Raw genomic sequence first — 12,490 nt, 5'->3', positions numbered from 1 at the left:
TGTTAGTATTTTCAATAATACTACCAATAACACAACAGGAACGTCACGCTGAACTTCGCCTGCACCCTAGCAGGCAGCATCCTACACTCATGATCACTGTGTCTCAGAGAGGCTCCAGCTTCTCCAAATACTCCAGTTGGAGCCAAATGATTCAGCGTTACGCTTATCCGTATCTGTGGCAGATGTAGCCACAGTTTGAATGGGGGTGGAGAGCAATGTGGTATGCAGCAGATGCAGTAGCAATTCCTTGTCAGGTAGCCAGCAGGACGTGTACTGCATAAAGCAATGCTGGGGGTGGTTTCTGCCCCCTTAGTTCTCTGCCCCTGGCCCCTCAAAAACTGCATCAGTGTGTAAACGCAACGGTTTCTAAGCATGAAAAATCATGATATCAACAACGGAGCACATCTTTGTAGTAACTGTGTTCACCATCAGAACTTCACGTGCAATTCTGATTTAGAATGATCAAGTTAAAACCTTTCAAAGTACCATGGACTGACAGTTTCTTACCTGCTTTTCAGACATGATGTAGAGGTGTTCATGATCCACTGAGAAGGCCATATCCCGTAATATGGGGCCAGTATCCACCACCTGCACAATCTCATACTCCAGTGTGTTCTTGGTGGTGCCGTCCACACGGATCTGCAGAGCAAAAACAAAAGCAGGGAGACAACATGAGTATTTTTCTTTCTTCCATGGAGACTATAGAATTGTGGTATTGTGTTCCAGGTCTTTTGGACAACAACCACTGTCATCACAAAGTGAACTTTTCCCCTGCCTCCTCACTTAGAGGATGATGCAGGTTCAACTGCTTCTGCTGGTCCCATCAACACAAGAGCACTATAGAAGAACAATCCAGAGCCTGCTCGCTTTCTTCTGGCACTATCACTGTGTTACTGTCATTGCCTGGACAAATCTACGGAGCTGAAAATGATGGTACAAAGGGGAGAATTTGTGGTGATGATGAGCAAAAGATAAAAAAACCACACAAGAGTCTGCTGGACTGACTCACTCAAATGATAGTCAGAGAATATTATTGTTCTTATTGCTAATATTCCATGGGGCAATATATTATTGCAGAGTGTACAATACAACACAGACTATTTCTCTTGTTGATTACATATATCAGATATTGAAATCAGTCCTGAACAAATATGGCACCTTATGATTCCAGACACTTCTCATCACAGGGTGTCACTTAGGAACATCAATAACTGAAATTATGAGAAGGAACCAGACGCACAGTCCCAATCTATCCCTGACAGTGACCCAGCGATACAGAAGAAAATACACAAAACACCAGAGTTTTCTTTACCTGTCTAAAACCAATTTCTAGAGATTGGGCTCAAAAGCAGCTGGAGAAGGTTTGTAATCCCTTTCAATACTATAATGACAATTCAGGATAATCTAGCTATCCACAGGAGTGTTGGGTCCTTCTGGATCTTGTGAGGCTCTGTGCTTCATTCAGCAAACCCCATGGCCATCTGTTTCAGAGATGCATCCACATTCCTCATCCCCCTTGCTATGTTTTCAGTGTGTTGCCTTTCACTTTCAGAAAAATCTATCCCGCAGCAACACAAAAATCACAGTACCCTTTCCTAGAAGAAACAAAGTTGTAGTAGATCTGCTTTGTGCTCCACGTCGTGATCTCCAGACCTTCCTGACCAAAGGCAGACTAAAGGCTCCCAGTCCCTGGTTTGCACTTGTGCAGTTTGATAGCTGAGCAAAAGCACCCTTCCCACCCAAAATAACAAGCTGTGGAGAACTTATGGGACCAAGACCCATCTCCACCGTTCCCTGGCACAGTCCATGAGCTTGTTCCTTCTGTATCAACCTTTCAGCCAAGAAGCTGAGCCTGAATCATCTTCTATATTAGAAAGGAAAAGAGAAAGGAAGAGAGGGAATCACAAAGGGTCTGGAAAGCCCATATGAGCAAAGGGCAGCAGCAATAATATACAGATTCTTATCTTTGTCCTTCCTCCATCTCCTCACCTGCTGCATGACAGGAAAGAAATCTTATTCCCCCAGGAAAGACAGGGGAGATGAGGGGCTCCCTGTGACAGCAAAGGGTGCTCAGGGATGCTCAGGGATCCTACGTGCTACCCGTCAACCTCTGCAGAAGCGGGTGCACGTGCAGGCACTGGCTGTTGGGCTGGTCAAATGACACCGGAGGATTTGCAGTTAGTTTGTCGTCTTGATGGATCTGGCGACGACAGCAACACATGTTGCAACGCCAACACTCAAAGAGGTCAGGGCCTGAATCCCAACCCCGGGCATCTGTGCCTCCCGCTGGCTCTGACTGCCTAGGGGGAAAGGGCTTGCTCGTGTCCGTGGTCCCCAAAGGGGGAATTCAGCTCCTCAGAGTCTCTTTTCTTGAAAGCGGGCGCTGCTGTGATTCACCCATGGGGTCAAGGGCAAAGAGGCCAACAGGCTCGGGACGAGTCGTTCCCCTTAGGACAGTCAGGAGAAAGGAAGGGGACACAGAAAGGGCTGCAGGTTGAGAAACCCAGGACTCTCCCTGTTGGGGCTCTGCCTAAGGCAGCTTGAATACCCCCACAGCAGGAGCCTTTCCTATTTCTCACGGAGACCTTCCTGCCCCAAGTTCTCACTCTCAGGGAGTGGTCGCCGAGCTTTGTCTGCTGTTCCAGCTCTGCCTTTCCCCCCAGTCCCCTGTGGCTGCTCATCCTCATCAGAGGGCTGCAGAGGATCCTGGCTCTCTCTGCTGATCACCGTGCTAAACAAACCTGATGCCTTTGCTGCTTTGACCTTGATTTTTCAGCACAGGCAGGGTCAGATCTGTAGGCCACTAGATATGTAAGCAGCCAATTATCACCCCAGGGCTCAGTCGCTGTCCTCAGCCTTTGCCAGGCCCCATTAGAGGAGAAAGAGCTCAGAGATGGAAGAGGCAGGCTGGAGAAATAGCCGGCTGGAGTTAACAAACCATGCAGACAGGAGGCACAGCCCCCAGGGATCTCCCCTATGCAGTTGGTGCAGGTAAAAGATTGCAGAGGTTTCACACCAGGAAAACAGAGATACTCGGAAGTGATTTAACAGCTATTGCTAGCCTAATTGCCTGCAAAATCATTATTTTGCAGCAGGGGAGGGAGGCAGAGAGGGAGGAAGGAACAGGGCTCATTCCATCGTACATGTGCAAACACACACACGTGCACGGATGCACACCCAGCCCAACAAGTTTATGTGCAGAAACCTCTCTCTCTCGTTCAAGGTAGTAGCTAAGTAAAAAGAAAATTGAGGAGAAGGCCAGAAAGTCTGGCAGACACTCACCCATGCTACACAGACCATGTAAGCCCTGCTCCAGCAAAGACGTGGTTATTGTAGCTTGCAGCCAGAAGTCTGGCCCTTAACTCAAGCCATCCCTTTACCTGTCTTAAACTCTAGCTTTCTTATCTTCAACCCCAGGCACGGAGCCCAGAGGATCTCCACCTTCCCTGCACATTCCTCTCAGTCCTGAGCATCAAACACCACAACAGCAATTTCTCTTTGAGATTTATTCCTGGCTCCCAGACACCCACAAGAACCAGGGCATTTGGGTTAGCAAAAAAATCAAAAGAAGAGTCTGTGAAGGGGAAATGAGAAGATTCTCATCAAAGCCTGCAAGCGATCATCACTAAAGTCACAGACACCAATACAATCTCTGCTGGGAAGGCTCCCTAAGTTGCCAACTGCAAGGAATCCGAAGCACGCACCAGCAGTTTGCTCAGTTCCTGCTCTTCTTTGCTGGCATCAGCTCCACGTGGAGCTGGGGTGCTGGGATCGATAGAGTTTTCTTCTGACTGAAGTACGGGTATTCTTATACTCAAGATGTTCTTATTAGGCTGTGGGATTAGGGCCTGACTGACAATCCAGTGGGGATTTCTCCTTGCAACTGCCTGTAAACCTTGAGCACCTCTGCAAGGCAAGAGGGAGGGGAGCAAGAAGAGATGGAGAGGGCTCCAGGACCATCCACAAGTCCCAAAATGCTCAGTCCGCTATAAAACCCCACTACCAGATGTTTGCACGTCCCTCCACAAACATGCTCATCACCTCCTTGGACCACAAGATGCTCTACTCAGCACCCCGAGCTCCCCTGCCCTCCTTTAACCCAACACACGTGTGCCGGGCTCCCGGGGAGAAACGTGGTCTGGCCGCACATTAATCCTGCTTCCCGGAAAGCTGTACTCACTGGGCTTCGTTCTGCAAAGCTGGCTGCTATTAAAACATCAGCGTGATGCTTCCCGAAGGTCAACTACCAGGGGACTTATTCTGGCAGCTGTTTGTTTGTTTGTCTGAACATTATCTAGGTCTGGCTGTTTATTTACATCCATTGAAGTATCAGACAATAAATATCCTCTCCCAGTAGCAAACAGATGCTTGCACTTGAATGTTCTGGCTAGCGCTGACTTCAAAACGATCTCCTTAATGAGCAAACAACACTATTAATCTTTAAAGACACAGGCTCTGGCCTTCCCTGAGCTCCCACCCTGGTCATGGCTAGCCCTACAGGCATCCTGGCAAACAGCCCACGGGTCTGGTAGATGAAAGAAGGTAAAAGATACCTTCCATCACTCGACTGGTGCTTTTCAGTGTTATCTGCGTCTCCCCAGCTGCTGTGGGGTCCACAGGAGGGAGATGCTTGAGCACAGTCTCCCAGGCAAGCTGGTGGCAGATGCCTCAATCACACTTCTAAGAGGCAGATGGGTTTTAGAGGTTGGGATCGTATGGTTATCGAAGAGAGGGACAAAATAAACCCCACCAAATCATGGGTATGGATTCAAAAGGGTCAAAGAAAAAGCAGTGGGCTTGGAGGACAAAGAAGGATTTGGTGCTAGCAAAGCAAGCACTTAGTCCCATTGCTGGAAGATAAACCAGGATTGTGGCAAAAATCAAGTATCTTTAAGCTCACCAGAGCAACAGAAACACCTGCCTTCCAGACTGGAGCATCAATCCTGTCCCATGGTCTGAGAGGACCATGTCCCTCTGCTAGCATGTTATCGCTCCGCTAAGCTGGTTGGGGATGGTCTCTTTTGGAAAGCCTTGTTGTGCAGATGGGGAGGCTAGGTGAGAAAGAGGTGAAGTGACCAAGCATGCCAGCAGCAGAGCTGGGAAACCTTCTCCCAAACTGTATGCCTACATTAGCGTAAAAGGAGTTATCTGTACAGGGACACTGTTTCTGCTAAAATCCCACCTGCATATTAGATGTGCTTCAGGAGCTTTAGTTCAGCTCCACCAAAGCTTGATCCCATAGCCTGAATCAGCGTTTGGAGCACATGAACAACATCCAGTTCTGTTTTATCCAAGAAAAATCCAGTTCATATACTATAAGACTGCTCTGCTGTATGAATCACAGCAAATGAAGAACAGACAACTGGTTGTCTTCAAAATTGACTTCAGACTCGCTTCAGAGGCATATTTCTGAACAAAGACTCCTGTTACCACCTCGCCTCTATTTTATTCTCCCTGAAGCTTGGACTGGTCACTGGCAGCAAAATAATGGATTTCCAATGTGCCAACTGAGCTCAGCTGTTTCCTACTCTTCTAAAACCATCACCTCCTGCCCAGAGCATCATTCCTGGCCCACCAGAGTCAAAACAAGACCCTCTCCATTAACTCCTTTGTATAAAGCATTTGAAACCCATCCAGGACTCCTGAGAGTGTGGTCAGGAGGAGTATCATGATGGCCAGCCAGGCAGACAGCAGGAGCAGAAGCTGGTTGGATGACAGTCATTACAAATAATTAAATGAGTAACTAAGTGGAAGACGAACTGGTGAACCATGGCTCGCTCAGCCAACCCGTCCCTCCCCGACACCCTGCTTTCGTGCAGCGTCAGCAGCCCCCGGGCTGATGAAGTTAAAAGGAATTCGTCATCGCTGGCCCCAATGCTTCCAGCTGGCACTCCAGCAGCTCCCGCTCAAGTCACGCTGGTGGTTTATTTTGGCCATGAAATTGCCCCAGTTCCCCGGGGAGGTGATTAGGTGGCTGCCAGGAAGATTGCAAGGGTGGATTTCAAAAGCAGGTTTCAGAATCCATCCCTGCTGCCTCCTCCTGGGTGCAAGGGAACGAACATGGCCGTGGCACTGCCTCTGAAAGGAGGAGAAATATTTTGGGGCAGGGAAAGCCAGACCTGGCAGGACAATCTCTGTCCTCCCCATATCCTGAGGCATGCCTCCTTTGTCCTCCTTGCCACTCCTTCTCCCAAGGCTTCTCGCTGAAATCACCATCATTATTTCTCACTATTGGATTACGGATCTGCAAACTTCATTTCTAGGAGATCCAAGCAGCCCTGGAGTCCAGCACATCAATCCAGGCTGCTCTGAGCAGTGCCCAGCCACAGCCTTACGACTGCACAGGGGCCTCTAATACTTCATTGCTTTTCCAATATCAGTTCCTCCCTGTTTTATGATCCTAATGTTCCCCAGCGGACGCTGGGACTGCTGGCTGCTCTTCCTGGCATGGCGAGGGGCAAAGACACAGCAGACAGCGTATGATGTAATGTCAGGCCATTATGATGATCACTTATTTTTGGTTTTCCATTGATTTCAGTTACATGGCGTAGCTCTGTTGATCTGGGCAAAGATGGGGAAGGGGCTGGTGACACTCCATGCTCCTCCTACTTCCCTCCGATTTGGCGTGTGTTTTCCAGTTGAATAATCCATCTAATCTGCCCGAAGCCTATTAACAGGAGATCAATTTCTAATAAAACATGGCATTTCAATAGCCCTGTCTATCTACTGGTACAAAAGGCCTTTAGAAACACTAATTGAAAAAGCAAGGGGTGAGGTATCTCTTTCTCATGCCTAATAGTCAGCAGCCAGCAGCCCTCTCTTCTCTTGTACAGATGTTTTAACGTGCTGCTTGCATGGACGATGCCAGCACATCCAAATACAGATCTCAGAGCAGCTTCAGCCATATGGAGAGCAGGATGCTGGGAAACCAGGTGTTCAGTCTTCTGAACACTCATGCTTTCAATGCTATCCAGACCCCAATGAGTTATGACGGCAGCCACTGTCACCAGAGCTGATGCTAGCAGACCTGGAGAGGAGAGGAGAATCAACCCCAGCCTTTTGCTTCCAAGGGAGACCCCTACTCTAAACTTGCAAGTGCCCCCCACTTTTTACCCAGATAAGGCTCACCTCTAAAACTCTGTCCCAAGCTCACCAGTGTCTGTGTGATCACTCATCCACTTAAATCCACACACCCAAAGCTGTACATGTAAAAATACCCCTGCGGAAGGCACCTACAGGCACAGCATGCTCGCTCTATAAAACACATATGTACACCTGAGCGCACACATCTGCTCCACACAACAGGAGGGACAGCAAAGCAGGCTGGTCTTGCAATCCCTTCAGTTTCCTGGCTTACACTTCTTTTGTCCAGGAGATCTAAATCTTGTGGCTAGCAAGCACGACTTGTTTGCTACAGCATTGTAACAGCCAAGGAGAATGGTTCTTCCCCCCTTCTCCATCCACAAAGTTTCCAGGGCCTTTTTTCCAAGCAGCAAACACAGGGTTTTCAAGAAAACAGCTTCCCTAGAATACCGCCGGCTAATCCCTATCATCCGCAGGCATTGCATTGTAATCCTCCCTCCGCGCACCCTTAGCCGGGCTCTGGCAGGGAGCACGGGTGGCTGCACTGGGCAGGGGCACGGGGTCTAATCCCTGCAGAGGAGTCACCCACTGACCTCTTGTGTAATCCAGCCAGGCTGCAAAATTAGGTCAAACAGAGATGTGCCTGACTGCTGGATACGAGATCTCTCTTGCAGGGCAAGCGCAGCAGGGCGGAGGAGGATTCCTCTTACTTCAGGAGGTTCAGGAGAAACATGGGAGAAGATGTTGATGGCCATCTGTGTTCCTTTTCTAGAGAGACGTGGGTCACCCTGGCTCGACATGGCTACTAGGTGCTCCAGTTCCATGGTGGGTCGGTCTCACAACGGATCAAGCATGCAATGTTCTGGGATACACTGGAATGAACCTTCTGCTTTGGGCCAGAGGGTCCTTCAAGCCAGGAGACAAACTCCTAGCTGACAGAGGTCCCCTTTTTTTTCATAGTGCGCAGCACGTGACTACTGTGCCATACTGCTGTGGTTCCCCGCCAACATTCATAGCAAGAGATAATCCTGGCTGCAGTGGATTTATGATCTGAATTAGACATAAATATAAGACCAACCTTTCTTTCTGGGCTTGAACAACACCTAACGCAGTGGGTTTACGACTGTTGCTCCCAGTACCGTGAAAATAATAATTACAGCTTGAAGTGTGGCCAGCCGGGCTGTACCTGGACTGCAGGGCTCACCCCAAAGTGAAACAGCGAGAGAGCTGGAAACAGAGGGAAAGAGAAGGAGATGACCAGGTCCTTCCTCTCCCTCAGCAGGGAGAGCATGTCAGGTGTATGCATCTTTCACATCCATGAGCCAATTGACAGATGACATCATTTTTGAAAGCATGGTTTACACATGCTCCCCTGGCGCTCCCTGATTGATAAATTAGACACTCATGAGCCACGTGCTAATCAATGCAAATCATTAGTTTGTAACAACACAAGGCAAGCTCGGCAGAGCTCATTTTTCAGGGTAATAGCCTGCCAAGTGATCAGTGTTCAGCAACAAGCCCTGCCAGGCCATCTATTAGCAGGCTGCTGGCACTCGCCTGTGGCAGGGGGCTGGCGCCTTTGCTGTCCGGTCCCCACCAAGGCTGGGGCTGTCCGGCTCCGTGCAAGAGCCAGAGCCCCAAACCTGCTATTCCTCTCATAGTCCCTGAACGCTTGTTCTCCACTTATCCCAACCCTGCAACATAAAAGAAAAGTCATTTGAGACTGAAAATTGTGCTTTGCCCTCTATCAGTGGAAAACGGAGGGCACTCAAAGCATTGACCTGCAGATATGCCCTAGGAAACTTCATGCTGACAGCAGTGGCATCTCTAAGAGCTGATGTCTGCATCAGGCAGGTGTTTGGCCAAGCGAAGAGGCCATTTGAACACTCTAGCTGCCAGATTTTAAACCCAAACTTTTGGCTTCAGGCTCTTACAAGCACTGCCCAGCTGAGTGAGTGCTTTGGGAGAATGAAACTACATCAGGGAAAGACCTGCCACTGCTGACATTTCTGCCAGACCAAAGGGAGGGCAGGAGCATGGGACGACTCTGTTCCTTCCCCAAAGGAGCCCATACAGCCTCTGTGTCTGCTTCCCAAACTCCGCAGGATTTCCATCCTGCTGGCAATACAGCAGAGTCTCTTCAACCATGGGTTGCTTTATCAGGCGTATATCCTACCACAGGTACTCTACAGAGTACTCTCCTCCACGGAGAACAAGGATTCTCTATTCGACATTCCCAAAAGGTAAAGTTCAGTGCTCACAGAGAAGGTCCTGCTGCTGGATGCTCATATTGATGATCCCAGCGGATAATCTCAAAGGTCATCCTAGTGCCACACCGTTCATGTGCACTACGATGGGGCTTCTGGATCCCGCAGCTGCCTCTCTGCAGCACACCCATGGCTACTCCACAGCAATAAAGTCATCTCCTGCACCTCACAGCACCCTACTGCATGAGCTGAAAGGACCTATTAGCTCCCTAGGTCTTCTGATACATCATGGAGTTGTTCCAATATTCCAGGGTGCAGGAATTCAGATGTACATAAAGCCACAAGCCATGGCAGGAAATGTTCAGATCTCCAGGCACTTTTGCTTCCCCCAAACCAGTGGAAATTCATTTACATGGCCAACATTTTCAGGAGGGTACAGCTACTTTTTAAACATTTACCCTGTCGCTGCCACCAGTCCTGGTTCTTCAGAAAGGGAATGTAAATAGATGTTTTTAGGCAGAGTGGGTTTTGATTGAGATTAAGGGAACAACAATGAAAAAAAAAGAAAAAGCAGGAAAATTAAAATTTTACATACAAGAGCATGGGTGGTAGCTCGTGAGGTGCACAACCCAAAATGCTTGTCTAACTCTGGTCAGTTCTTAAGCAGGGGTCAAACCGTAGATCAAAACACTTCAGACAAGTAGCAGAACGGCTCAAAGCCCTGCATGCTTTTGGTTCAGAAATACCCAGAAGCACAGCGTGTGTGTGAATGGGACCGGCGAGAGACAAAGATATCAACATAGTCAGCCTGGAGTAGAAATCCTTACATGGAATTGCTCAGAAATCGAGGCAGATAGTAATATGGGATGGTACGAGGACAGATGGATGGCAACACGGGCTGGATCGTGAATACAAGTCCTTTATAAGTGTCTGTTCGTGGGGCTGAGGGACCAGATTCCTCCCAGAGATGAGCTCATCCCGCCATGCCAGGAACGCGGTGACCCGGAGGGCTGGGAGCCCCGCGGCTGGCGGTGCAGAGCAACACCACAAAGGGCCCTTTGACTGCGGCCAGACGGGGCGAGCTTTGAGACACCCACGGATCCTCACGACAGTGTCGCTTGAGAAGAAGCCAGCTGCCCTTTGGCAGCAGGAGGCACGCAGGCGTGCCGAGACCCGGGCACTTACACGGGTACCCGGGCAGGAGAACACGCGGCAGCACACGGATGGGCACGGACAGCCCATGGTATGCGACGAGGTGGAAATATTCGAGAAGACGGGGGTGCGGAGGCACCCAGCAACATACGCACGTATGCGTGAACACAGCCTGCCCACCCAGGCTCGTCTGCCTGGGCTGAGGATGCGCTCACCGACGCGCCATGGGGTCTGGGTCACGAGGAAAATGCCACGAGGCGATGTAAAGGTGGACACAGGCGTGCACCGAGCGTGTATTCACACCCAGCAGAGTCTGGGGTGGGGGCACACGTGGACGGCACAGGCATCCCCGCAAAAGGACCTGCTCCCCGCAGCAGCCAGCACGGGGAATCTGATGGGAATACGGGCGTTTACACACACCTCGGGCGGCGCAGTGCCCTGTGCAACTCCAGGCATCAGCGAGGGCAACAAGCTCAATCATAGCCTGTCACATTCAATCTTGGAGATATACAGACACATTTGCAATTTCCCTTTAGAGCATATCAGAGGCGGACAAAAGCTCCTGCTTTGCTGAGGGTTTGGGTACTTCACCACTTTCTCTTAAAAAAAAAAAAACAAATCAAAAATCATATCCCAGAGATTATATCGCTGGCCAAGTAAGATTCTCTGTTCTTGCACAGATATTTGTGTCAGGTGCTGGTGCTAAATGACTACAGAGGGATGCGGAGAGTGATGAGCTGTAAGTGCGTAAGTGAAAACAGAGAAATCTGGGATCCGGAGCTTTTTGCTCACTCCCTTGCTAAGAACTATGGGCTTGGGTGGGTGGATGGAGCGGTGGCTTGGGAACAATTCCTGTCAGCAATGTGGGGACGCATTATCTCCAAGGCCAGGGGAAAGGGAAACCTGAAAGAGAAGCTCTCCAAGGAAATCAGCCAGCCCAGGCTCTCTGTCCAGTCCTTTCTGTCAGTTGACATCCCTGGGGCTAAGGTTGAGATAATGAGGTCCCACGTATCTCTGGGCCCCAGCCCCACTAACAGGGTTGTGCTCTGCAAAGGTTATTGTAATTCAATTGCTGACTCTTTCAGCTCCTGGGCTTCTCAATGCCAAGGTGACCTATTAAGAACTTAATATCAGATAAAAAACATCCCTTGAAGCCTTTCTAACCTTCATAATCTATGTTTATCCACAGGAAAAAAAAGGAAAAAAAAGAGAAAGAGTGAATGCTTATCTTCCAATATTGCCTCAGATAAAAGGGAAGTACCATCTGGGGACAAAGCTCCACATTTGCCCTTTCTCCCCTTTCACGCAAGCAGCCAGAAAACTGATCCAGCGCTGAAACGGTGGTCGAGGCCTCTTTCATTCACCTCCCCCGGACTGATCCTCCACCAAAGGCTGCTCTCATCTGCCGATCCACCAACAGTTCCTCTGCTTTTGTCTCTGATGTCTGACCAAGGGACATGTCTCTCTGCAGGCCAGCCTCAGCACAGACTCCCCTTCTCACCAGCCAGTCCCAAATGAGTAGCAGTGGTCCCAGCAAGCGCCACCTCTTCCATCAGCCAACCTTCATCCAGACCAAACCCCTCAGCAGCCGTCTCTGCTCAGGTGTGGCTCACTGAGGCCTTTGCCTTTCCAAGGCTTCCTCTCATCTCCCATCAGCCGGTCCCTCATTAGTGACCCAAAGTCATCCCTCATGCTTTTTTTTCTTCCGAGGCCACCAGAAAATTTGTTGGTCCTCTCCAACATCACTTGGCTGGATTCACCTGCAGTCTCCAGCACTGAGCTACAAGATGTCCCTAGTCACCTCTGAATGGTGAGACAGCCACCCCTCCAAATTCCTGCAGAAAAGCCCACACCAAACACATCCCTGCTCAGTTCCTCCCTCCCCATCTCTTCAGTCCCTCCTGAAAGGACCACCACCACCCTCAGCACGCGGCTGCTTCCAAATGGCCCTATGGACTCCATGCAGCCCCTTGGCTTCGTCAAGTCTGTCCCCCTTGGATCCCCAAAACTACTGCTGTGCCCTCACAGGAACGCAGCCGCTACTGAGG

General features: G+C 49.8%; 1 protein-coding gene across 1 annotated transcript in view; it reads right to left on the bottom strand.

Annotated features, from left to right (window-relative positions):
* PLXNA4 (plexin A4) overlaps nucleotides 1-12,490 on the bottom strand; it is a 452,832-nt gene that overhangs the window by 227,817 nt on the left and 212,525 nt on the right. Inside the window, exon 4 of the mRNA XM_049814131.1 lies at nucleotides 508-639. Coding sequence (XP_049670088.1) covers nucleotides 508-639 — 132 coding nt within the window. The remainder of the gene's footprint in view (nucleotides 1-507; nucleotides 640-12,490) is intronic.

This window comes from Accipiter gentilis, chromosome 11, assembly GCF_929443795.1.
Source record: "Accipiter gentilis chromosome 11, bAccGen1.1, whole genome shotgun sequence".
Lineage (NCBI taxonomy): Eukaryota > Metazoa > Chordata > Aves > Accipitriformes > Accipitridae > Astur > Astur gentilis.
This window is presented reverse-complemented; position numbering and strand designations above follow the sequence as displayed.